The following is a 24,775-nucleotide window of genomic DNA, read 5'->3' as shown; positions in this document are numbered from 1 at the left end:
TAGTGGATGGTTACAGCCAACCATGGCGCTGGTTTTTTGGACACTATCGATAGGTGTGAGAGTTGAAAAAGGGCGCCACCAGCCTGGCTACCAACTGTCCATGCCGCTAAATCTTCCTTGGCACTGTTGGCAAGTGCGAGGTAAAGCACGAACCGTGGCACAAACGTTTGCTGCAGCACCACCAGTCACTCGGGCTGAGATGCAAAGCCTGCCACCTGCCGTCCGAGCGGACGCAGTTTTTCACTCTTCGGTTCTGTGCATACCCATTCTACGGTAAACTGCGTTTGATATATAAATTAAGAACTGCATGTGTTTACTAAAAATATTTAGGAACAGTTCGATATATCCAATAATCCTTAATATTCGTGTTCATTCTATCGTGTTTTGGCTGCGTAATCGTGCTAAGGGGACAATAGGCAAACAAAGAGGCAATGGGTCAAGTGCAGAACTCGTAACAATAAAAAAAAAGGTAGTTCTGTAATTGAGCTGTTCCTTTTTGTTTTGTCTTTTGTCCTTTTAAAATTTTTGCTGTTCTTGAGTTCGTCAGTGGGACCAGGGTCCCAAACGGAATGTCGAAGAGAGAAGAGAGCACGGCGTGTCTTCATTTCTTTGCTGCGCCACCTTTGCGTCTTAGAAATGTTGGCCAAGAGGGTACATGGAGCGTGGTGGTCGCAGGAACGCGCAGCTGGAGCCGACCGCGGACACATTCCACGTACTGCTGGTGGGCTGTGCGGAGCGAGGGGACCGGGCGGGCCTGGAACGGGCTCTGCGTGAAGCGGATCGCGTCGAGGCCTTCCTGCCTGATGACCTGCTGCTGGATGTCGCTCGCGTTTCGGCCTGTGCAGGACATCAGGACATGCTCGATATGGTGCGTGTGCCTTTTCTGCCACCTGCACCTGAAATTATGAACGTTCAGCATTTCATCACTACATGCTCTTTGGTTGCGAGTGGTCCCTACACTGCAGAAATGTAAAAAAAACTGGCCCAACATGTTATTTATTTTAGTTGCTAGACGTGTGTCTAGATTTAAGTTTATTGCTGATTTTGCATTACCGCATTACAGGTTGCATACTGTTATGCTGTCTATTCAAGCAGTATACATCTCTGCATGCCATTGTTTTTAACGCAGGTCCTTAGTCAGTCTACCGTAAAAACCGGACTATAGGTCGAACCGGAATATAGGTCGATCCCCCAACTAACCAATTCTAAAAATGAAAAAAATCTTTTTCAATGGAAAAAGTACCGAAAGGCACCCTTACTTTGAAACAAATGCGACTCAACAGGTTGCACAATGGTGACAGTATTTATTTTCATTTAGATGCTGCTCATAAGTACACCCGGCGAATTTTTTAACAGTATCGCGTGCCCATCGTCCCACGTGTTTGTCAGCACCTTATCATCACGGCATGGAGCAGCGAAAACAAATGAGGTATGTGCATGTGTACACATGCACTTACTCTCGCTTCTTTCGCCGTTCCGTGCCATGATCTCTACCGCTTTCATGCAGATGCATTCGGCAGTCACAGACAGCGATCTTGCACGTAGCTCCCGGACGAACTCCGTAACCTTTCCTTCCAATTCTGGACACGGTGCGGTCCGCCCATGGAATGATGTTTTCTTCTCGTTGCTGCAAGTTTTAATATGCAGCTTCTGCCTCCGCCAGTACCGAATGCTCTTTTCAGATACTCTTAACTTTGCGCTGTGCCTCCAGGTTGCCGTGAGCTTCCGCGTACCCAGTCGCATTTTTCTTGAGGGCGACGGTGAATTGCCGTCGGATTTTGCTCATTTTGAAACTAAATGTAATAAGCAGCCTTTAACCAAAATAGCTTTGCAACAACGGAAACGCAAAATGGAGGTGCCACAACGTTGCCACACTGCGCTGCTGCTGATGGTGATGGAGACTGTTGACTGCAGCCGCCCATTGTTGCAAGACTTCCGTAGTTTTTCTATCAATGACCGATATATAAGACGGGGGTCTACTTTTCGCCATGGTTTTTTGAAAAAAAGTTTGACCTATATTCCGGTTTTTACGGTAGCTTGCTTCAATTCCAAAGACTGTGCACTATTTTCTAAAAAAAAAAAAAAGACGATCCTAGCCTGTTTACCTTGTTCTGAAAATATATTCGACATTTGATAATGAAAGGCATTTTTTTTATAAGACTATTAACATTTCCATTTTCATATTCATATTTCATATTCAAAAGTTTTGATATTTGCGCACCCCTGCACATTGGTGTAGTGCATCCCAGCTGCTTGGTATACACATGGACAATTTCCAACTAGGCTCCATTCAGAATTTGCACATTGTCAGACACACATGGCAAGAAGAAACAGATGGCAGCACTGGCACTGTGGGGTCGTTAATTGCTGCGCAGTTTGTTTTGAACATCAGTTATGACAGGGTGCTGATGGCTTCCTGCGTCTCGCAGATGCTGGAACGAACGCGGCGCCTGGCTGGCTACACCCAAGACTGCATCAACGTGTGCCTGGAGCTATTGGCCCAGGGCCAGGATGAGGTTGCCTATCGTCTGCTGCTCAGCATAGATCCGCCTCGCAATGAGATCCACGGCAACTTCTTTGTGAGCCAGATGGTGCGGCGGAGGCTGGTGAGTGTGCACTAGTACTGATGCGCAGCAGCCAAAGGGCTCCGCTGCAACAATGCGAATCCAGCCCTTGGCCACTGCAGTTTTTGTGCCTCAGAAGAGCATGTTCATATGACACCAATTGCACGCCATGCCTATGCAGGTAACCACAGTTACTTAACGTGGCTGTCTAAAGCAGAGGTGGTTGCCTCGCCTGACTTAGCCACCTTGCATCGCTGTCTGGAAACGTGCTTAGTGCCCTGTAGGGTGTGAGCATATTGCGGCCTACAGGGTGCTGGGCCTGCGTTTAGGCACACAACTGCCGTTGGTGCACTACTGCTATGGGCACGCAATCCGCCTTTTTCACAACGCGACTGCGCATGCGCCCATCCCCTGGCGGCGGTGTCGCGAAACATATTGGAAGGGTCGCTCGCTCCACTCGAGACCGGTCGTGGAAGTGTAAAACAAACCGGCTTCCTACGCGGGGTGCGTTGCTGCAGCCGTCGGGCGTTCAGCGCGACGCATTTGGCGATACCTACGAAATGTGTTGCATACGGCAGCAATGCCCAATATGTAAAGGGAAGTAAACTCGGATTTTTTCGCTTTCCGAGCGCTTCCCGGGACAGCCTTCGACGCGAAGCGTGGATAAAAGCAGTTTGCCGGCTCGACGATCGTGCCGCCCTTGGGCACCGTCAAGCACGTCAAGACTGTGCGGGAATCACTTTGTGACAGGTACGGATGAGGTACTGTGTTTAAATGCGTGTGCAGTCTATCACGAAGTGTTTTATTCATGGGCAGGAAGGCCTCGAATGTCACCGCGGCACCCAGACTTCGTTCCGACGCTTTTTGCTTTCTCAAGCAAGAAGGCCAAATGGGCAAGTCCTGTGAGCCGCTTTCAACGCGCGATGGAGCGGGCAACGAAAAAGAAGCTATGAGAGCATTCATGCATGGTGCTAAAATTTTGTCATAATCTCCTATGGAAATTTCCTTGTTTATGCCACTACACCCTGGCCAATCCCCCCGTGTGGGTATGTGCCATGTATTAAGAGGCAGAAGAAGAAGAAGGTGCGTTATGCATGTGTTCGAACCATATCCATGATGAAGAGCTCTGCGTGGTATCGCCGGAATGGATTAATGTGCGCCTCTCGCGCTCGTCTTTAGGGACGCGCATGCTTGTTTAACCTATGCAGTGGTGTGTTGTGGGAAAATACAGTGAAATGCTAACAGAGCTGCTTTGTTGCGAGTACGCTTGTGCTTTTATAGCTCGTGTAGCTATTCTGCAGCGCTTGAGCACAATGATTGCTTGTGAAAACTGTTGTCCCCAGTCGTTTTCTGTACTACGGCGTGCACGATGTAGTATCCACCTTTCATGAATGGCAGGCATATACAGCGGAAAACGCCAACCTCACTGATCGGGGATATTTCATTGAACATTATGTTCCGAATGTAGCCTTCATCTCTGAAGCGGCGGCTCTTGCTGGCTGGTGTTCGCATCGCATGCCGGATGATCGGAGATACTGAAGAATTTGCTCTTCGGTGGGCACTACAGCCTGCCTCGGACTTCGCACCCAGCCATCAGTCAACCCTAGAAATCCTCCAGGTACCAGGTGCTGCCCAGGACACGCCATCGTTGACAGATTCCAACAAAACGTGCTCCGCAGCGGCACTCAGTCCGACCGGGTTGGGCGCGCAGTACCCTACCAGTGAGCTTCCAGCGTTGTACGCGAGGTGGCAGCACAGGAAAAAGAAAAAGGCGGATTGCCGGGGGACATGCAGGTGCCAGAGGGCGCGCTACTGTAGGGGGTACATAAACAATAGGGGCGCACAGCAGTTGGAGGCATTGTACCTTACAATCATGGCCACATATCACAGAATTCCTAGGGCCGCCCATGGCCATGTTGGGTCGTCTTGAAGGTGGCTCACCTTCGTGCCGTTTCATGTGCAGCCCCTGGAACGCATCCTGCACTACTGCAAGGACCTGCAGAGTCGGGGTCTGAACAGCCGTGCCCTGATGCGCTGCGCTGAGGTCGCCCTGGCTGGCCACCACTCGGGTGCGTATGCTGCCTTTCTCCACAGTGTTCCTGGTCGCTCTCGGCAATTCATGATGGCTTGGCGCTTAGCGGTCTGTTTGGTTCCTTCTGGGTCCATGAGGGACCAAAGTTAGCTTTGTATGTTTTGCCCTCTTGGCGCTTAATGGTGGTAGTGATAGCGATAGCGCTGGTTTCTTTTCTCCAGTGCTACCTGTTATTTTATGTAGAGGGATACCGAAGCATCTTGCAGTGGTGATTTAAGGCTTGCTAAGAGGCAGTGACAGAGAGTATAGCGACTTGTGCAAAGAGGACGTACAGAATAGGGATCAGCGGAGGGGCGGGGGGGGGGGGGGGCGGCTTTTAAAATGCACTGACGGTGTGCAGACTTGCCTCAACTGGCTAGCCTGAAAAGGGAGTGTCTGGGCACTTATTCCTTAATCCCTGTTTTGCTACCTCCTGTTATTAAACCCTGGTGCATCTATTCTCAGCCAGCTCACAGCACTGGCAAAGTGGGCAAGCAACAGTGCGTGCTGAAACTTCGTCTTAATTTTGCTAACGCATTTGAAATGGTAGCTTAAGGGAGAGGTACACTCTCTTTATGGACCAGAGGAGGCTAGTTTTTTTGTAGCAAAATTTTTGTGTGAGACAAAAGGATCCCATGTGGGGGCAGTGGAAAGGCACAGAGGTTGTACTATCTCGATGGAAAGAAACGCGAACAACCCGGTGCCAACACGATCCGCGGTTTCAGTTTCTTTTCACCGCGCTTTTACTTCGTTGATAGCAAAGAGGCACTAGACTCGTCCATGATAGAGTCAAGGATGACTCTAACGTCTTTTTCGTGCCACCCAGGTAAAAGCAGGATGAAAATAAATTCCAACAGCTGGGCGTGTTGGTGCCGGGTTGTTCGCGTTTCTTTCCATCGAGGTAATATACCTTTGTGCTTAGTGCTCATGACCCCCTCTGTTGCTTTCGGGAATGGCTGCAAGTTTTCGGGTAGGCTATGAGCTTATCTTTCTTTCTCTGTGCATCAGTCTTGCGTTCGTGTCATCACAGAACTGTCTGAAAGTGGGTAGGGAGGAGGTAGTGGTCTGTAGTGGTGCACCCGAGTGGCTTGCGCGCCGGTGCAGACCTACGGATGCAAATGGGATGCCTGTCTTCCCAGTCACTGCAGAGATGTGACGCATTGGCTTGTGTGTTGTTCTTCTCACAGAGCTGGCGTTGGGCCTGCTGCGTGAAATGCATCAGCAGGTAAGTACTCACCTCGGGGCGCCCCTGGTGGGAGTCCCTATCCCCTATGGTCCGCTGCACCCCGTTCCGTCATGCAGGGCATACCACTGCGGCCGCACTACTTCTACCCGCTGGTGCTGGCCCAGGCGGGCAATGAGGAGGGTGTCTACAGTGTTATCAAGACATTGGTGGAGCTGGGAGTGGAGCCGAGCTTTGATCTGCTGGCAGATTATGTCTTCCCGGCCCTTACCATCCGGGATACTGCGGCTGTGGTGGAGAAGCTCAGAGTGAGTGTGCTTTATCAAGCCTGCTCACAGAGGGGATTGGATTGCATTGGATTGGAAGCTCTAGAAATGGCATCATCATCATCTGCTGCCAGCCAAATTTACCATCAATTGCTTCTGCCTTTTTTTTTTTCCTTCTCCTTGGCTCTGAAACTTTTAAAGCTGGCACTGTGTGTAGAGTTGTGCACAGTATTCAAATTGGAGTACTTTTGTGTTTCAAGTGAGTTCGGGCTGTGTATGGCTTGTTTTATCTCTGATCTTCAGGGCACCCAGGATATGTATATCGTCTCAAGTACCTTTGGGTTGTTCTTGACGACACCTCTTGTGACTGCCTCTTTGTGTGGCTTGCTATATCACTGATCATCAGTACAACTGTGGCATATAGTTCTCATCTAATGCCCCAATGTGTTGCTTCGTGGCATAACTTTTGGGGGACTTTTTTGTGTGGCTTGCTTTTATCGCTTATTACCAGTGGCGTGTAGGTCCTCTCAGGCGCCTCTGTGTTGTTCTTGACGACATATCACGTGAGTGCTTGCCTGATAGGCCAAGCATGCTGAGCTGCTTGTGGCCGATGCAGGGCCTGGGCCTGATGGTGTCAAGCATTGTGAACCCGCTGGTGCTGTACTACCTTCAGGCACGGGATGTGGACAAGGCCTTGGCGACTAGTGAGTTAGCTGCCCCCCTCTAAGATAGTGGAAAGCCAAGTCTGAACAGTCAGTAGGGCAAGAGCATTGCTGTCTTGGCAAACTCTGAGGCTAGCTGTATCAAAGGCGAGTGCTTTGTAACACATGCCAACACTATTAAGCCATAAAATCTCCAAAACACTGTAGAAGTCTCTAAAATAAGTGCCCACAGCCCACTTGTGGCCTGTTGAGATGGCTGTCAGACAAAAGAAAAGCCTCAGTTCAATAGCTTCGTGTTTGACATGCCCATTTGAAGGCAAACCCACTTGTTGAAATGAGGACTTCAGATTGGTGACCTTAGTTTACTTGCTGCTTTAGCATGTTTCCATCCTTCAGCATTCCTTTTTTTTTATTTGGCTAACGGATGGCTTAGAGCTTCGAATGGATCTGACACTGTAGAAGGAAAAATTGTAATTTTGGATTTCTGGGTTCAGGGCTACTGCTCTGGCAATAAAGACTGCCGTGACAGAGGGCTTTGTACTGATTCTTGATTATGTGCATGTATTTCAGTTTGAGCCAGAACCTTACTGCACGGGCATTGTGTGCACTTTGCCTTGTTGAAATGCAGCCAGGAATATATAGTACCATGTGATCTTCTGTGCATCAGTGGAATGTAGTAAAGCTCACAATGTGTGGTTCTGAGTAGCAGGGTTAATCTGGTTGTCTGGGGTATGGTTGCAGTGGAACAGTACCCGGTGAACTTGGTGACGTCAGCAATCGTGCCCTCGCTGGCGGCCTGCTTTCGGGAGACACACAAGGCTGTTCCCACTGCCAAGGTGGGTAGCTCTTGTGTACGCCCTTATCACTGATATTTTTTACAGTTTCAAGTGAGCGGTGCAATGTACCCAATGCTCTCAGGGTGCATGTGCAGTTCTTCGGACCTGTAGTCGGGTCCAGTCTAAGTCTGCTGTAAAGTTTTGCCTACATTCGTTACAGCCATGTGCTTCCTCCGCAGCAGGCATATACTCCGTTTTTAAGGCTTTTCTTGCTGCAAAAGTAAAAAGCTAGCCATGACACGAAAATATTAGGGAAAGAATTTTTGAGCTTGTGGCTTGTTTAATACCGTGAAATATAAAACGTGTTGATTTTCTTTGCTGCTGTGAGTGGTTAGCGGAGTAATATATCACCTTTCGGGCCAGGGGTAGTTGTCAACTGCTGGTACTTTTTTTTTATGTCATATTCAAAGTGAGACCAGCACGTGCCATGTGCCATATCTGCTCGTTTAATGAGCGCCACCTCCTGCTACTGCTTTCAGAAAGTAAATTTTTTTTCCATCGTGTAATAAACACACCCTTTTCTTTTGGTGTGCAGTCTGCTGGTGATGATAGTGCGTGCTAGCTGGTGCCCTGTTTTGAATGCTAAAACAATTATGCAGTGCTGCAAAGCTCCGTCTGTTGAATGTCAAAATACTAATCTTACCTTATGGGACTAACAGCTAATGAGAATGTTCCATGCGGAATGCAAAAACCATATTAATGACTTGCAGCTTGCTCCAGTTGGGTTTTGGGCTGATTGCTGCGGGTTGTGCTAGAATCAGCTCTAGTTGTGCTTTCTTTGAACAGCATTGTGAACCACAAAGTGACATTTATGTGTGAGTTTAAGATAAACGTTGTTGACTACATTCACGAGCACAGAAACTGTGCTGAAGAGTGGGGTTTGTTTTATTTTATAGAAGGCGAATCGTTCCGGATGTAGTATTCATTCTGTCAACGTAGTTCTTGTCCTCTCTCAGCTGCTTCAAATTAAAATTAAAAAAATAATAATTTACCACTGCTTAATGAATCCCCCCCCAAGTTTTCAGAGAATTAGAAAAAAAAAAGTGCACTCGTTATGCGAGTAAATGCGGTACTCTCTAGTTAGAGATGCATATGTGGAAGAAATGAGGACCCTTTGTGGTGACCGTGTTCACTTGCAGCTGCTGTCCATGGCACTGAAGGGTCCTGAGGGTACTACCACTGGAACCAGCCGCACAGGTGAGATTGTCTTCGCCATTCATTGGGGTACACAAAGGGCACACTGATGCAGCTGTGTTTGTAGTGCTCTGTGGTCACAGTGGTGGCCTAGTGGTTTGAGCATCTGCCTCAGGTGTGGGAGCAGAGTTCAACCCAAGTGCCCCCCAGGGCACTCACCGGTTTTCCAATGGGTAAAAGGGTTCCCATGGCCTGGCACTCTGCTTTCCATGGGGTGAAATGCTTGGGCAGATGGGTTCGTGACCTTACCTCGTGATGAAAAAGTGTGTTAGACATGGCACTCTTGGCCAAGCTTCCCTTTAAGACTGTCATTGTCCTGGAAACACTATTCAGGTACAAATGTGGCATGACTTTGGAACCTAACCTAACCTGGTTACAATGAGCTCAAAGGCACTCTGGCTGGCTCACCACTCAAACCACAGTATCAAGAGGCCTGTGCATCACTCTTTGCTTTGGTCGTCTGACGTGTCGGATGAAAATTTTGCAACGGTGTAACCTGCTTATTTGTTCGTGTGGGTTCTTTGGGGTGCTTGGTTTGACTTTGCATGGGCTTTCTGTTCTAAGTAGTGCGTGTTTGGTGGATGAAAGAATAAGCTTCTAACAAAGCGTTTAAATGTCTTCCTGGCAGAAACTTGCCCATAGTCGTCCGACAGCAGTTGGTAGAGCCTCCCGTAGGCTTGCATGGGGCTGTGATACTCAGCAGCTCTGGTGGTTAACTTAAAGTGCGCATAGAGATGAGGACAAGGCAAGACAGCACACATCTCCTGTCTCTCTCTGTCCTCATGTCTTTAATGGGGGAAGAGGGTCTTAGAAAAAATTTTTTATTAATGAAGTCACAATTATGAAATCTTCAGGGAACATGTATTTTTGCGTGCTGATTCCAAATATGGAATTTAATTTCATGTGCAACAATTTCTTGAGCACTTATGCAATATGTTATGTAACCTTTTGTGGAGAGCTTTCAAGAAATCCTGCTGCAGGGAACGTGCTAGAATGTACGCCTTCCGTTTGCCTTGACAACAAGCTATGCAATAAAGCTAAAATTATCATCCTGCCTGTCATAGAAATTGAGTTATAGAATTTTGAAGTTGTCATGTCAGAAACAGGAAGACAAATTTTTCTTCCCTTTTGTGAAGTACGAAGTTCAAAACCCTGTAACTCAACTTCTGTGATAGGCAGTATAATAATTTTACCCTTATTGCATAGCTTGTTGTCAAGGCAAGCAGAAGGCGTACATTCTAGCAAGTTCCCTGCAGCAAAATTTCGTTAAAGCTCTCCACAAAGGTTACATAACATATTGCATCAAGTTCACAAGGACCTGTTGTACATTAAATTAAATTCCATATTTGGAATCAGCACGCAAAAATACATGTTCCCTGAAGATTTCATAATTGTGAGTTCATTAATAAAATTTTTTTTTCTAAGACCAGCTTCCCTCCTTAACTCGGTGTTAATCGTGAGTTACCATCTAGCCCAGACCCACACCTTGCTACAGTTTCTGTGGGAAAGATGCTGAGAGGCCATGGGCATGCTTGGGTGCTCAAGTTAATCAGCAGCAGGTGATGGTTGCAGTTCTGACCGACACCTTTTCTGAACGCTACCTGCTGAGTAATCATCCCGCTGTCTGTTGTCGTGGCTGTTGTGACTGGATGGAAACGATGAATATTTCAGCTTCTTCCCCAACATTCTTGCTTCTTTTGATTGCATCAGACATGCAGCTGTGTGATGCAAGTGTGTTAGGAGTCAACAGTGCGTGACTGTTGTGTGTCTTAGCAGAACTTCTTGTGAGCCTAGTAGTTGGTTCAACTGCTAGTCCCACAGTTGTAGCGCTTGTCCCTGGTGCTCTTGTGCCATGAGTATTTACCACTACAGTGGGCCTTGAATGCGCTTAATTCAAACCTCGGGTTCATTTGAGCTGGAGCTTTACTCTCACCATAATCGAGTATATTAAAAAGACTCCCCTTAAGTCGAACTTTACATTGAAGAAATTTTTATTCCTCCTAAAAGTTCTAATTGCCAAGAGCTGACTGTATGTGCCTAGTATGTATGCTATTTCTTCTTGCGCCCTGCAGACATAGCATGCTCCAATGTTAGCAAGTGTACATTCGGATTGCTTGTATGTGCAGACTGGGCTGGACGGTTCCTGACAGACTGTCTGGCAGTCCAACCGATCGAACACCTGGCCAGCCTGATCACCGAGCTGGCGGCAAATGTGAGCGTTCTTTTGGTTGCGCACCTGCGCCCCGTCATATTCCCTGGTGGTAGGCATCGGGAACACTGCAAGGCTGACGCCGCATGTGTGTTTGTGGCTTGCATTCACAGAAGGTGCACATCTCTCGGGCCGCTGCGGATGCAGTCAGAGCGCGCCATGGATCGGCCCTCAGCGCACCCATTCTCGATGCAAGTATCTGCTGACGCAGTGGTTTTTGGCTGTGAATGTGTCAGTAACCGCTTGAATTGCAGCAAAGGTGGTTGAGGGGGACCTAAATAAGGGGCGGGTAAACTACTCTGACAGTGGGTTCTTTCAGTAACTGTAGCCGTGGTATTGAGCATGGTTGGTGGCTGTACAAATGAATAGTCCCGAAGCAGAGGTTTGAAAACTTTTTCCCATAGAATGCTTTGACTCCTTGGAGTGTTTTTGGAGTTCCCCGATCACCCAAATTCGTGTATGCTTCGGCAGTCACCTTTCCTTTACCCACCTTACTTTGGGACTGACCGTTCTATAATTTCTTATAGCTGGCTATTACGCCATGCAGCCAGTCATTATTAATCGAATTTGGATATTTTTTTGAAGGGCTGTTTGCCTGGGAGCTTTTTTTTTTTAATACGTGTCAGGTAGGAAAGAATAAGTCAAGATATGTGGGGTTTCTTAGCACCTTTTGAAAGCGACAGGAGTTCCTCAAGGCTGCAATGAATTAGATCTTCCATGCTAAAGACAGCAAAAAGATGATATGTGTAAAGGACGGTTGTCCTTAGCTCTGCTTATTGTTCAGGTACGTCTGATCAACTATCTTAGTCTACATTGTTAAATGTTGCACCGTTTTCCGCTTTGTGCATGCATCGTGGTGTTAAAGAACAGTATTGGACAGTTCCTTTTGAAATGTACATGTGCCTCGATTAGTCAGGTCTATTTCTATTCTGACATACTCAAGTCTAAAGCATGCTGGCTTAAATAGATGCAGGCCACTTAATCAACTCTTTTCACACTGCTAAGGAATGTGTACAAGGCTTTGTTGAAGAGTAAGGACTGCCCTGACAGCATTCACGACAGGCTCGAAGTCTTGAAAGGGCTTCCTTGCAGCTCTCAACTGCTGCGCCCGCTCATTGGGCTGCCCCGCGTTGCATCTATTGCAGGTGTTGGATCAGATCTCAACAGAGAAACTGGACGAATTCGCAGAGGGTTCATCTGGACTCCCCTCCCAGGTAAGCAGTCTCTCCACCTCTGCATCTCTGCATGCACCTCTGCATGCATTTCCCAAATTTGCAACATCTGCATGTGTCATACACACGAGTGGTTATCATCATCATCGTCAGCCTGACTATGCCCACTGCAGGGCAAAGGCCTCTCCCATGTCCCTCCAATTAACCCTTTCTTTTGCCAGCAGCATCGACCCTATGCCTGCAAACTTCCTTATCTCATTGCCCCCCCTAACGTTCTGCCGCCCCCTGCTACGCTTGCCTTCTCTTGAAATCTACTGCGTTACCCTTAAGGACCATTACATGCCCTGCCCAAGCCCATTTCTTCCTCTTGATTTGATTTCGACTAGGATGTCATTAACCCGCAGAGCTTGTGGGGGTGGTAATTTTGGATTCATTTGGTCTGATTTTCGTTATAAATAATACTTGCCACATGTATTTCTGTACATTCCAAGCGGTGGGCTCTAGGCTGAAATCTTTCAGTCAGGACCCTGCCTTTCCTGGGGCGGATTGTTTGTGTGGAAACCTTCTAGTCCAGTGATTTTCACCATATGATGCACTGCGGAAACTATGTTAGCCTATACAAAACCATGGTACGAGCTCACATATTGTTTTTTTATCTTATCGCATCCGTCTTAGATCACTTATGTGGTGGGTTGTAACGATGGCTACAAACATTGGCATGTTCCACGACCACGTACAAACTAGTCTTCAGGTGCTTCGAAACAGCCTGCCAAGTACACTAAACAAATATGAGCTAACGGAAGAGCTGGTGCGCATTTTAACGAAGAAAAAATCTATTTGACAACATTCACTGAATTTTACTGTAATTCAACAAATGCACTCTTTAATTGTTTTCTTTTTTTTTGCACTTGTCGTAGTATGTATATTATGGCTAAGATGAAATTATTGCTCCTTGTTGTTCTTCCTACGATATGTGTACAGTCTGTCCAAAACTGTTTGTGCATGTTGTGTTGTGTGGGGAGACGGGGCCACTCAAGCTGATGCAGCTTTTATGCCGTCATCCTCGCCACACCTCATACATGCCCTGTACTTGTTCTACTAATAGCTCATTTCAGTAGTTTGTGGCAAAACCCCTAACCACAGTGAAGCAGTCTGTGCTGCTCATTGAAGAGGTGCTGGCTGAAATGGATTGTGGTGCCTGGCTTTTGTATTAGTGAGCGTGGCTTGCTAGATTGAAAGAACTTCTGTTTATTGCTGACCGCATGTGTATTTCTTCCTTTCAGAATGACATGAGCATTGAGGAGCTTGAGGCCCACCTTGTGGAGCTGCAGGTGTGTGTTGGTTCCAAATCTGCACTGGACCTGGTGGTTTGCCAGTCTGGGCAGCACTGGTGCAACCCTGCCTGTTTCTCTCTCCCTGTTGCAGAGCAAAGGCATGAACACCCGAGGAGCCCTGCGTCGACTACTGCTGCTGCACTGCCGCTTCCGGGTCAGTGCTTTTCCAATGAACCTCCGAAGGGCACGCCGTGCAGGCATGCTCTAATTTATGAGATGGCCACTTGTCTCATTAGGGGGTTCTTATGACTCCTTGAAGATTTGGAAGGTTTTGGTTTATCAGCACAACCCTAGTAGTCTTGTCGATAAACTGCGCCTCGCGGGCCAGTTTTTTTTTGCATTTTGGGTTTGTATGAAGAAGCAGAACGCGGACGCGTTTGTTATAATTGTGAAGCTTGAGAATTAGGGGGAATTTGTGCTTGTCAGCTTTTAGCTTGCAGGGTTACGCTGTTTAAGCTTGAGCCATGCCTACTGGTGATGTACAGTATTGTGCGTTTTTATCGTGAAGACTCTCAAAAATTTCGCCGCCTCAACCGCTGGCTCTTTTGCAGTGAAACTGCACACAGAGCTTGCGTATTATGGTAACTTTTGTATCGTAGCAAGTTTGACAACAGCACTTACTGAGTTGAGCCGTGCATGATGCGAAAACATAATCGTCTACGTAGAGATCGGCGAACCAAAACCCACAGACGACGTTTTATCGCTGAAGGGCGGCAGTGGCGCCATCTGTTTTCGGTAGTGGAAAGCGTGACGACAAGGCCACCGAGACGAGCGTTGCAAATAATATTCTTTGAAAGGTAAAGCCTTGTTAAATCAGTTCTTCTGATATTTTTTTCCGCTTAAATTAGCCGAAAATGTTGTAAGCGCTTCAGTTGAAGCAGACGAAACGGCCGGAACGGCATGTTCAAAGGACCCGCGCTTCTTGCAACGCTCGCCTCGGCGGCCTTGTTGTGACGCTTTCGCCTGCCGAAAACAGATGGCGCCACTGCTGCCATTCAGCGAAAAAACGTCGTTTGTGGGTTTTGGTTCGCCGATCTCTACGTAGACGATGACGTTTTCACATTATGCACGTCTCAACTATGTAAGTACCGTTGTCAAACTTGCTACGATACAAAAGTTACCATAATACGCAAGCTCTGTGTGCAGTTTTATCGCAGATGAGCCAGCGGTTGAGGTGGGGAAACTTTTGAAAGTCTTCACGAGAAAAACGCACAATACTGTATAGTATGTAAAGAGAGTGAGGACAGAAACTGCTATCTCGCTTGTTGTGCTCCACTGGCGACTGCACCTTCTTGTGTTGGCTGAGTGACACTTCCTCCCCCTCCCTTATGCAGCATGTGGAGCGAGCCCTGTCGGTGGCCGAGCAGCTGCGCCAGGAAGGTTGCGCCTTCACGGGGGCCATGCACGCCCAGCTGCTGGACCTGTTTGTGTCGGTGGGGGACCTGGAGAAGGCACGCGACCATCTGCGCCAGGTGCACGAGGTGGACCCGTCCTTCCAACTGGATGGCCACAAGCTGCTGAACCTGGCTGCCCTGGAGGCCAGGAAGGGCAACCCAGAGGAGGCTCTGCGCCTGCTCGAGGAGAGCAAAGAGGAGCTCCTGCAGCCGAGGCAAGCGCTCGAACGTGCGGCCGTCCAGCTGCTGACGGCCCTGGCCGAACAGGGAGGCCCCGTCAAGCGCGCCCTTGAGCTGCTGTTGAGTCGCCAGTGGGTGACGGTCTCGGGCGCCCTGTTGTCGCCCCTGGTGCATGCCCACTTAGTGCGGGATGACATTGCGGGGGCCATGGCCAGCTTTGAGGAGTATGCCCGCCGCTACCGTGTGACACCTGCCAAGACAGAGCTGTCCAAGCGACTCATCGAGCAGGGACGCTCTGAGGAGCTCCAGAAGGGTCAGTGGCTGAACTCTCCCTGCTGGCAGTGGCCAGACCTTGCTGCACGAGTTGTGCGACCTCTCACGGACCTTGTATTTCGAATTTCTGGCACACCGATCCATCTGAAATTTAGGTGCTTGAAGGTTGTTGCACCTGCTGATGGCAATCAAGTTGAGGATCACTCAAAAGTTGCATGCATTGATAATGTTAAAGCAGTGATAATAGGTGCTAATAGCTAATATGGTCAAAGTGCCTTGGTTAAAGTGACCGCCTGCCTGTCAGTTGCAAGAGGCAGTTCACAGCCAGCCATCTGTTGGGGCACGGTCTTTGTGAACGTTAGGGTTGTGCAAGGCCTGTCTCCAATGGCACCATGGCAAGTTCTTTGACTCATTAGCACAACACAGAGAGTCTTTAGGCTTCAAAACATGTAAGAACTAGAAATGTGTGAATGCAGTAGAAACCTGCTGTTATGTTCTGGGGTGCTGCATTTTCCCTACTGCTGCGTTCTTGTGAGCCAGTCCTGTTCATGCTCCGACAGATGCAGTGCAGGCTCGGCTGTTAAGTTGCAACTGTGGCAGCATTCCCACATGCTACGTCGCGAATGTCACCTCAGTATAATGCTTTACTGCATACCGCCATTTTAAAAGCCTTGTGTTTAGTGCACAGAGTGGCTATGGCAGACTGTTAAAATCGTGACTTGGCTGCCACCGTGTAAGGCGACCGTGTACACACGCCAACACTGCCAAGAACACTTAAGGTTGCGGTGAATCTTGTTGTGGCCATTGGTGCAGCGCTTTCCAGTGCTACGCAAGTGCCAACGACCGAAGGCGGGGAAACGAAACTGTGCTGTGCAAACGCTGCGCGGGCAGCACTTTACGAGATACAATTGCTAGGGTTAACTTCCAGGCTTGTTTCTGTCGTATGCGTTTGCCTTATTGCTGCCTGTGGCTTAAAAAACAAATTTTAGGTTCCTGTAGACGCGGATTGTGTAGCATTAAAGCGGCTGCCATGAAAACAAAGCAGATGCGCGCGCGTGTTCAAAGCTCGCCCGCTTAGCCTGGCCTTGCTTTTTGCTGCTCCCTCCGTTCCACTAGCAGCTGTTTGAACAGAGGGAGAGCCGTTGTAAGGTGTCTAGGACTCTAGGACGTTCTGTGCATGTGAACGATTGCGATAGCCACAAAGCCTTGCAATTTCCTTGAAAGCATGCTGATCTTACTAAAAGTAGAAAAAAAACTCGCAGGGTGGTTACAACTATGTAACGTGAGATTCGGCAATACCTGTTAGGCGTTTAGTTTTGGGTTATTTTGAGGTAGAAAAGATACAGTGACCTCATATCGCACTGGTGTAGTGGTCACGTGGTGCACCCCTGCACTGGCAGGCGGCTGTGCCAAACAGAACCACCCGTAGGCTTATGCGACCCAGGTTGACCGTGATATAATGTGGTAGTGTTCATGGCCGGTTGCGCTGACGGCAATGACGCCGGATGGCTACGACGTGCAAACAGGCAACGATGCATCTTTTTTTTTTTTTCACATTTGTTTTCTGGCTACTGCATTTCCGGCTGATACATTTTTTTTTTTTTTTCGTGGTCCCGTGAAAAACGCAACAGCGGGGCTTTACTGTATTAAATTTTTGGCTGTGAAGTTAATGCGAATAATAAAAATTGGCTGCAGATCGAACTGAACATTTTCGGATAGTTTCGAATATCAGTCCAGGTAGTTTACGCTAAGAATAAACACTTTTCCACAAAATGCAGCAAATGAAAAGAAACAGATGTAGTATTGCAATTTTTGTTTCCATCCGTCATGAGCGTAATTTAGTGCAGCTGTAATGCCTTCCAGACCTTAAATAAGGGAGGGGGAATTGTGTCGTAGTAGCGGTAGTCACCTTGTTGAATAATGTAAAGTCCATACAACAGTTTGACTTATTGCTTACACGACAAAGGAGCTTATTGAATGCTGTCATGAAGCACTGTAGGGTGGCCAGATACTTCGTCACTGGAGAAGTGACGTCGGTGGTTGATAACTAGAGGGGCAAGGCGCAGGGCAATGATGGCAAAACGCAGCAAGGCTGCTTGTGGAACAGGTACAGAAGCAGCAACTCGAGCTGCTATGCGAGCGGGGCCACCCACCTTCACACACTCTAGTACACCTCTGTGCAAAGCGCTGGCTTTGTAACACCTCTCCAGATGCAGCATTGACGGCGGCACGCAACCCACTTAGCTGTCGCTTGTTGGTTTCGCTTGATTGCAAGGCCTAGAATGGGCCCAAGCACTGTTGCAAACCGAAGACACAAAAACGGCACCATGCCATGTGGTTGGCACGGCTTCGTTTCCAGTGCACATGGCCCTTGGTGTTCATTGTGCGGTCACGGTCATTGTGCAGTCTCAAAGCTTTCCTTTTGTCTACTGTGACAAAATAAACGCAGTTTCTAGGTGATGAGCATGAAAGCAGTCACTGGGAAACAACCATGGCAACGCAATCAGGACATGGCTTTGGGCGTTCCGCTATCCTCTGCAAACCCCGCATCTGTGCATGTCTGTTATAGTCAGGATTTAAAATGGGAGGATCGTTTGTGCCCATTCGCTTTAATGGCCGGCATGTTCACAGTCATTCAATGACTGCATCGTGGCTCACTGCAGTGACATGCTGCGTAGTGTTGCACTGCATTTTTCAACCCACGAGCTCACCGCGGTGGCTATCAGCACATTGGCTTTATGCAAGACTTAAACCTCACTTTCCTTTTCCATGTGTTGGCTGTTTAATAATCTGTAAGTGAGGAAAGAGCAAGGTAATTGATGTGGCAAGTGCGAGCTAGTTTAACTAGTGAGTGCCGTTTGGATATGCTGCAATGCTTGGCTGCGAGTTCAGATGAACAGGAGTTTCGTAATATATGAGTGTTTAGGAGGTTCGAATATTTCAAATAGTGAAAATGCGGTGCAAGTCAAATCGAATAGTAAATACTGTCACGTACATGTACATGACTTCAGCGAACATAGTTTACCAATTGGAACTCAGTGGTGCTTGGTAAATATTTTAATAATTGAATTTCTTCTGCCGCATAGTTTTGTTTTCAGTTACAGCAACCAAACAGTTGTTTTGGTGCCGCAGGCAGGTTTTAAATCATATGAGTCATATATGAAAGTGGCAATGTAATCATTGCTGCTTCGTGTTAATTCGCTGCAACTTTTACGCAACCATGCCCTAGTAATTGGAATAACAGAGAATGAACCAACAGCTATTGTAGTCTTTGTATGCCTTACAGAACCTCAACCTTGCAACGTCAATGTTTAGCTTCTGTAATGGACACCGTATTATATAATACGGAGTTGGGAGATACAGAATTTTTCTCAGGGCCACATTTTTATGGGAAGACCCTGGTCTTGAAATGAACATTTTTATTATTAAAAACATCATAATGAAATTAGGTGTGTATATGTGTTTCTTCTTCCTGTTTTCAAAAATATATTTAGTTTCACTATATCTCAATTAGTTCTTATATTATAAGAAAATAACAAGCTTAATTTAAATTCTTACGGGTCGTAAATCGCTTTCTTTCTATATTTTTGGTTTCGATTGAAATGGGGCTGTAGCCAAAGACCTGCCATCTGGAGCTACGCTGATTATATTGTTGGTGAAGTACATCATCATATAAAAATGTCAAATTTTGTCCAAGCATCATAATTATGAAGTATAGTTAGGCGACATAATGGTTCACATAATTTAAAATTTTTTACTCAGCCAAACGAAAATAGCATAGCTCCACAATTTAGTTCTTTCTGAATTCAACAGTATAAGACTGATTGAAATAGCACTATAAAAACACAATAAAAAATTCCGTAAGGCTAGTCATTTTGGCAAAAAGCACGAAGGTGAGAAAATCACATTTGAAGTGCGAGCGCCAGCCATTCACAGGTCATTGTAGAGGCCTCAAAAAACAGTGGAATGTGGACATTCCAAAAATATATCATAGTCATGAGTAATACCAGGTAGTGGGGAAGGGGCCCAGCTTTCAAATAGAACCAAGATGGCGGCCATCGGGGGCACGGTTGTGGGAAGCGACGGGCACGAAGTCCTGCTGCCTTTCGCTCCGAAATCTCCATCTCCAGGCTTCATAGGCACGAAATATATAGATATTTTAGTAGATGGCGGTGGAATTTAGACCTTGAAACTTATTGGGCAGAAACTTTAGACTGTATTGATCCCGAATGTGCCATTTTTGCAAGATCAGAATTTTCACATTTTTTTTTATCATTTCATCACCCGCGCTGTTTTAGTGAAATGGTTGCTGAACCAGCTTTAGTGATCCAGCATGGAAGCATGCCACGTTACATGCAGCTCTTTTGGTGAGCATTGTAAGACTGTTGCAGTCTTGAGGCGTCAAGCGTAACGTCTGTATGTCTCTTGAAAAACTGCTTGTAGTGGTTTCTGGCGTTACGTGTTTCTGCACTGGGCTTGATGTTGTGTTCGTCGTGGATGCTGCTTCTAGTGGTGGACATCAGCACCGAAGTGCACGGTGAGGCCAACACCCTGTTCGACCTGGCCGCCTACTTCCTGGAATGTGGCCACGTGCGCCAGGCCCAGAAGATCCTGGAGGTGAGCTGAACTGCATGCCAGGAGCTGGCCGCAGCTGTCGAGGAGGAGTACCAAATGCACAGCCCGCTGATAATGCTGTTGTCCTCTGCTCTCTTCATTTTTTTTGCGTTTCTTTTTTCTAAACTGTGCCCTGTGCAATGGGGTCTGTCCTATGATGCCTCATTTTTGATCTGAAACCCATACTTCTCGTTTTCAACTACCAATTGAAGCAGTGAAGGGGAGTCAGTGCACCATTGTAGGGCCTGCCCCCTCTACCAGCTTGCCACAACTTTTGTTAGTCTTATTTTTTTACTCTTTGTTTTGTTAGCCGTTAACATTTTTTTGTATGTTTGACTACTGACCCCTATCTGACCACCCCCGCTTTATGTGGTGTTTTAGGGTTCTTTAAGAGTGAATAAATTCTGGTTATGCCAGTGAATATTCCTACGGCTGGCACCTGCAGCTGTGTGTGTGTGTGATGGTGGCCTTTTGTGCAGACCCCTGGGCTGAGGGCACGGCACCAGCGTTTGAACCAGATCTGCGAGGGCTTCCTGCGCCGCAACATGGTGTGTGCCTCGTACTTTTGCCACCCACCGTGTTAGGTGGTTGGCAAACATGCTGACAGCTGACATGGTGCACGCAGGTGACGCAGCTGGAGCAGCTGGTGTCCATCACACGCAACCTGTTTGATGTCAACCGTGATGCCCTTTACCTCTTCCTTTTCAGGGCCTATGGTGAGTTTCTTTTTGCTATGGCTTGAGCTGTGGATTGTGGTAGCTTTTCATGGCCAGCAAGCCTGGGAAGAAATTGTAGAAAAAAAGAAAAACTGTTTGAAAAGCACTGCAGTTCTCAGTGAAAACTGTGTGACTAAATTCATATGCTTGATGCAGGAGTAGTCAGTATAACGCAGCAGTGGCTACTCCCTCTTAATTTTAATGCAAAGGTCTCGATTGCATTTGACATCAGCCTGCACTGATGGAGCGCCATGTCAAAGTTTGAGAACCTGCTGGTTTTTCAGTGTTTCCTAAATTTCAAAAAGACAAAGACAGCAAAGGGCAAGATCAGCTGGCTAGGTTCCTTCCTGTGTACAGTAGATATTCATTAATTAGAAGTTTTTCGGATCATGAGAAATATTGAAATGGAATTTCGAATTCTGTTGAAGGAAGTACATGTTACAAAATGTTGCATTAACAAGTCATTGTTATCTGTGTGCCACATGGTTTTCTATGGTGGACATGGATGCGTTTATTCCTGATTTTATAGTTCACAACACCCAAATTTACATTTTCTGGCTGGCAAACTGTCTGGAGCACTTCCTGGTTGCCATTGTTGCGCCCAAAATAGTTCGAAAGATTCATAATTATAGTGCTGTGATGACAGCTTGCACATACCTGGCACCACCATCATTATCTGTCTCCGATTTCATGGCTGCATCAGTTTTAACGTCTGCATGGCAGATTTGTATGTCTTTTTTGACGCTCAAATGCTTGCCAAAATCAAATGTTCTCCCTGGTCATTTGTAAGATTTTCAGTCTGCAACTGTACTGCATCGTCAAACATGCTTTACAGCTGTAAGGCACCTTGATTGTAAGGCACTTTCAGCACAATCTTTCGGAGTTCATAGCATGAACTGTGAGTACAGTTCTGAAAAAGTAAAATAAAAATCTTTCTTGAGAAAATCCACTACTGGTGTTGCTTGCTTGTTAGTACATCTTAAATGTGTGTGGTTGAAAACAGTTGTACTAGAGCTGTATTGTATTTTAACACACTACAGCCAATAACAATACAGTGTAATACTGTTGTACAATAGCTGTAATGACATGAAGGGCCATGAGGACTTGTTGCTACTTCACTCATTTTTCCATTTTTTTCTATTACAAAATCAGTTGTCACAGTCGGATACCTCTGAAGACCTCCTAGTTGTCATCCACATAAGCATCATCAAATGACCCATTCTCATTGGTCATGTGAAACGGGTCATTTGCCCCATTAATTAAACCTCTTCCTCATGATGATCATATCTTTGCACATACATCAGCTCCTTGTACATGACTACGAACACTGAGCAGCCTAAGCTTGTATTCGTGTCGCATTGCATCAACACCCTTCAGTTTTTCTCTTTTCCACCAATGCTTGTTGCTTGATCCCAGCTGCATCGTCAAAAAAATGAAGGGGAGGTGGTTGCTCTTGGGGCATGTGCAGATGCTGCAGGGGATGCGGACCATGCCCTGGATGCCTGGGCTCAGATGCAGGAGGAGAATGTGCAGCCGAGCAACCGCACTTTGCACGTGTTGGCGTCTTTGCTGCAGCGCCTGGGCCGGCCCGTGCCTTTCACGCCCCCTCCGCCCCCCGAGCAGCCTGGACAGGGCAGCCAGGTCGAGAGCTTTGATGCCCTCCTGACTTCTAACCTTGATGCTGCACTCGAACAGTGGAACAGGTGTGGGCTGCTGTCACTGTCTTGTACACACTCTTCGCTCATTTTTGTTATTTGCCTCGCAGTTTGTTTAGTTTCGTGACATTTCTTTCATTTTCATAATTGCTTGAATAAGCTGAATTTATTGGAGTAAAGCCTCATCAATTCTGATTTCTAGGGACTGAAAGAAATGGCAGAATTATCCGAAATTCTAATTATCAAATGGTCCTCCCCAAAAAAACTGAGGAACTGCCCACATCGCAGTTAATTTATTTGCTCAAAAACTGCAGTATTGCATCTTCTGGACTGTGAAATGGTATGATATCCCCAGTTGAACTCTTGTTGTTGGTAGGAATTATTCAGATTTCTGAATTAACAACGGGGGTCAAATCCAGGACTAATGCAGCGGCAGTGATTAATGCTCGTTGCCTCTGCTTGTATGTATGTACATGTTTTGCTGGCCCCATGATTGTTGAAATGATGCCAACCTAGCACCAAATGTGCCAGACTGCACCAAGCCAGATAAGCTGTGCCATCCCGATAAAGATTAGAAAAATTTCTCTAAACTCGCTGCTTTCGAATTGGGCAGTGCAGTGTGCTGGCTGTCCAGGCAGACGTAACCTTAGTTGTCGCTGCCATTTCAAAATGCTAGGGTTCGTTGAAGCCCGCTTATAACGAACATGATTGTCTTGCAGGATCTTTTTTTTATGCCCTGCTGTTTGCAGTAAATGGACAAAAAATAACGTTGCAACGTGGACTTCCATGGCGTACTTGTTACACCATATGCATGCACGAGCAGCCTTCAGTCCGGGGAAATTTTGGCATTCGTTTTCAAGTCGCTGCCCGTTTTTCATTTACAAAACTTAAGCAGCACTCATGTCAAGATGTAGGCTGATCAGCATCCTCAGGTTTGCTTGTCTTTAGAATCTGCCTTTCATCGGCACGATTCCGACTGGCTGGCTGATTAAGCCTAGCATGAGTCAAATGATGGAAGGTCGCGTTTAACTGTGACGCAGAAATAATTTGGTGGTATAATTCACACATGCAGATATGATGATTTCTGCATGTATGGCACATCGCATTTGCCAAAATATGTCTTTGCTGGCTAGTGTTCCTGTATCATATGTAGGAACACTATTTCTGACCACTGACGAGCGACTGCATGCGGAGAGAGCTTGAATGACGATACACACTGTACGGCAGCAACGCGTAGACGGCGTTTCATGCTGTGCAGTCAAACTTTTGTACCAGGTAGATGGCAGTTACTCTGATGAAGTCCATTTGTGAAAATCTCATAGGCAGGATGGCCGACTGTGAAAATGGCTGTGAGCTTTTTTCCTGCTTTCTGCCACTACATGTAATGGCCGTAGTTCCCGCATGTGGGCTTCTGGCACCTGCATCCTCATTGCAAGGAAGCACCACATCCGGGAACTTTCAATCTATCCAATTTTTAACTGCCGCATCGATCTCGTTCAAGCTGGGGCACCGTTCATTGTAAATGGGCACAGCTGCATGGAGTTGCTGCATTCGCAATTTGCCATTCGTTTCAGTTGTGCAAAATTGGGACCGCGATTCTTCACCATTCGTGAAAAAAATAATAATAAAGCAATATGCATCGCACAAGGTTAGCGCAGGCTTTGTGCATACTCCAGGCAGAATTGTCTCAGGCACTACTTCAGCCAGCGCAGGGACTGATCAAGTCTGGCCTGCTTAATAGGGATATTTAAGTGACTGAGTCTGTGTAATTGGTTCAGAGTGAGGAGAGGACAAGTTTGCAAGAAAAACGTGACGCAAATGAAAACTCGGAGAGGTTTTAATGTGAAGGAGATTTAGTAAAGCTTTTAAGGATTTTTAAAGAACAGTGGGGAGCCGCAGTTCAGCACATTTGAGCAGCTGTGCTCACAAGTATATGCGTAGTATGTTGTCTTCAAGTAAACACTGTGTGATGTATTTTGCAAAGATGGCTCCTCTTCAATTGTACTTGAAGACTTGTGAAAGGTTACACTGTGTCAATAATCACAGACTTAATGGTGGAGCACATCCTGACATCACACTAACACTTTTCCAGCATTGTTTGCTAACTTAATTGTATTTCACCAGTAGCATCACTATAGTTGAAATAAACCTGTTTCTGGTTGTGTCATAGATGGCTCAGCAGCTGTAGAGCACAGGCAGCTAGACGACCTCATAACCAGATGGTGGAACCAGCAGCAGGCTTATGCTGTCTAATGCGTAGCTACTGAAGCCAGTGCCTTGTGTCTTGCGGGCCATGCAACCTTATCACTTTTTGTGGTGGCCAGAATCGAGGACAGCGCTCCTTGGAGATGCTGGCAGTGAGCAAGTGCTAAAATCTAAAGCGCCATTCAGCCCAAGTATTAGCACTCTTGACCACAATCTGAGAGAGTCTAGATTCGCAACTAGAGTTGCC

At 46.8% G+C, this 24,775-nt stretch overlaps 1 protein-coding gene across 1 annotated transcript in view; it reads left to right on the top strand.

Moving 5' to 3' along the window:
• bsf (bicoid stability factor) overlaps positions 1–24,775 on the top strand; it is a 43,612-nt gene that overhangs the window by 10,677 nt on the left and 8,160 nt on the right. Inside the window, exons 7-24 of the mRNA XM_077665664.1 lie at positions 676–868; positions 2,430–2,606; positions 4,528–4,633; positions 5,823–5,860; positions 5,938–6,126; positions 6,701–6,788; positions 7,488–7,582; positions 8,722–8,779; positions 10,903–10,988; positions 11,099–11,176; positions 12,131–12,199; positions 13,441–13,488; positions 13,583–13,645; positions 14,826–15,378; positions 19,849–19,955; positions 20,432–20,500; positions 20,578–20,668; positions 22,137–22,371. Coding sequence (XP_077521790.1) covers positions 676–868; positions 2,430–2,606; positions 4,528–4,633; positions 5,823–5,860; positions 5,938–6,126; positions 6,701–6,788; positions 7,488–7,582; positions 8,722–8,779; positions 10,903–10,988; positions 11,099–11,176; positions 12,131–12,199; positions 13,441–13,488; positions 13,583–13,645; positions 14,826–15,378; positions 19,849–19,955; positions 20,432–20,500; positions 20,578–20,668; positions 22,137–22,371 — 2,343 coding nt within the window. The remainder of the gene's footprint in view (positions 1–675; positions 869–2,429; positions 2,607–4,527; positions 4,634–5,822; positions 5,861–5,937; positions 6,127–6,700; positions 6,789–7,487; positions 7,583–8,721; positions 8,780–10,902; positions 10,989–11,098; positions 11,177–12,130; positions 12,200–13,440; positions 13,489–13,582; positions 13,646–14,825; positions 15,379–19,848; positions 19,956–20,431; positions 20,501–20,577; positions 20,669–22,136; positions 22,372–24,775) is intronic.

Source organism: Amblyomma americanum, chromosome 5 (assembly GCF_052857255.1).
Source record: "Amblyomma americanum isolate KBUSLIRL-KWMA chromosome 5, ASM5285725v1, whole genome shotgun sequence".
NCBI classification, from domain to species: domain Eukaryota; kingdom Metazoa; phylum Arthropoda; class Arachnida; order Ixodida; family Ixodidae; genus Amblyomma; species Amblyomma americanum.
This window is presented reverse-complemented; position numbering and strand designations above follow the sequence as displayed.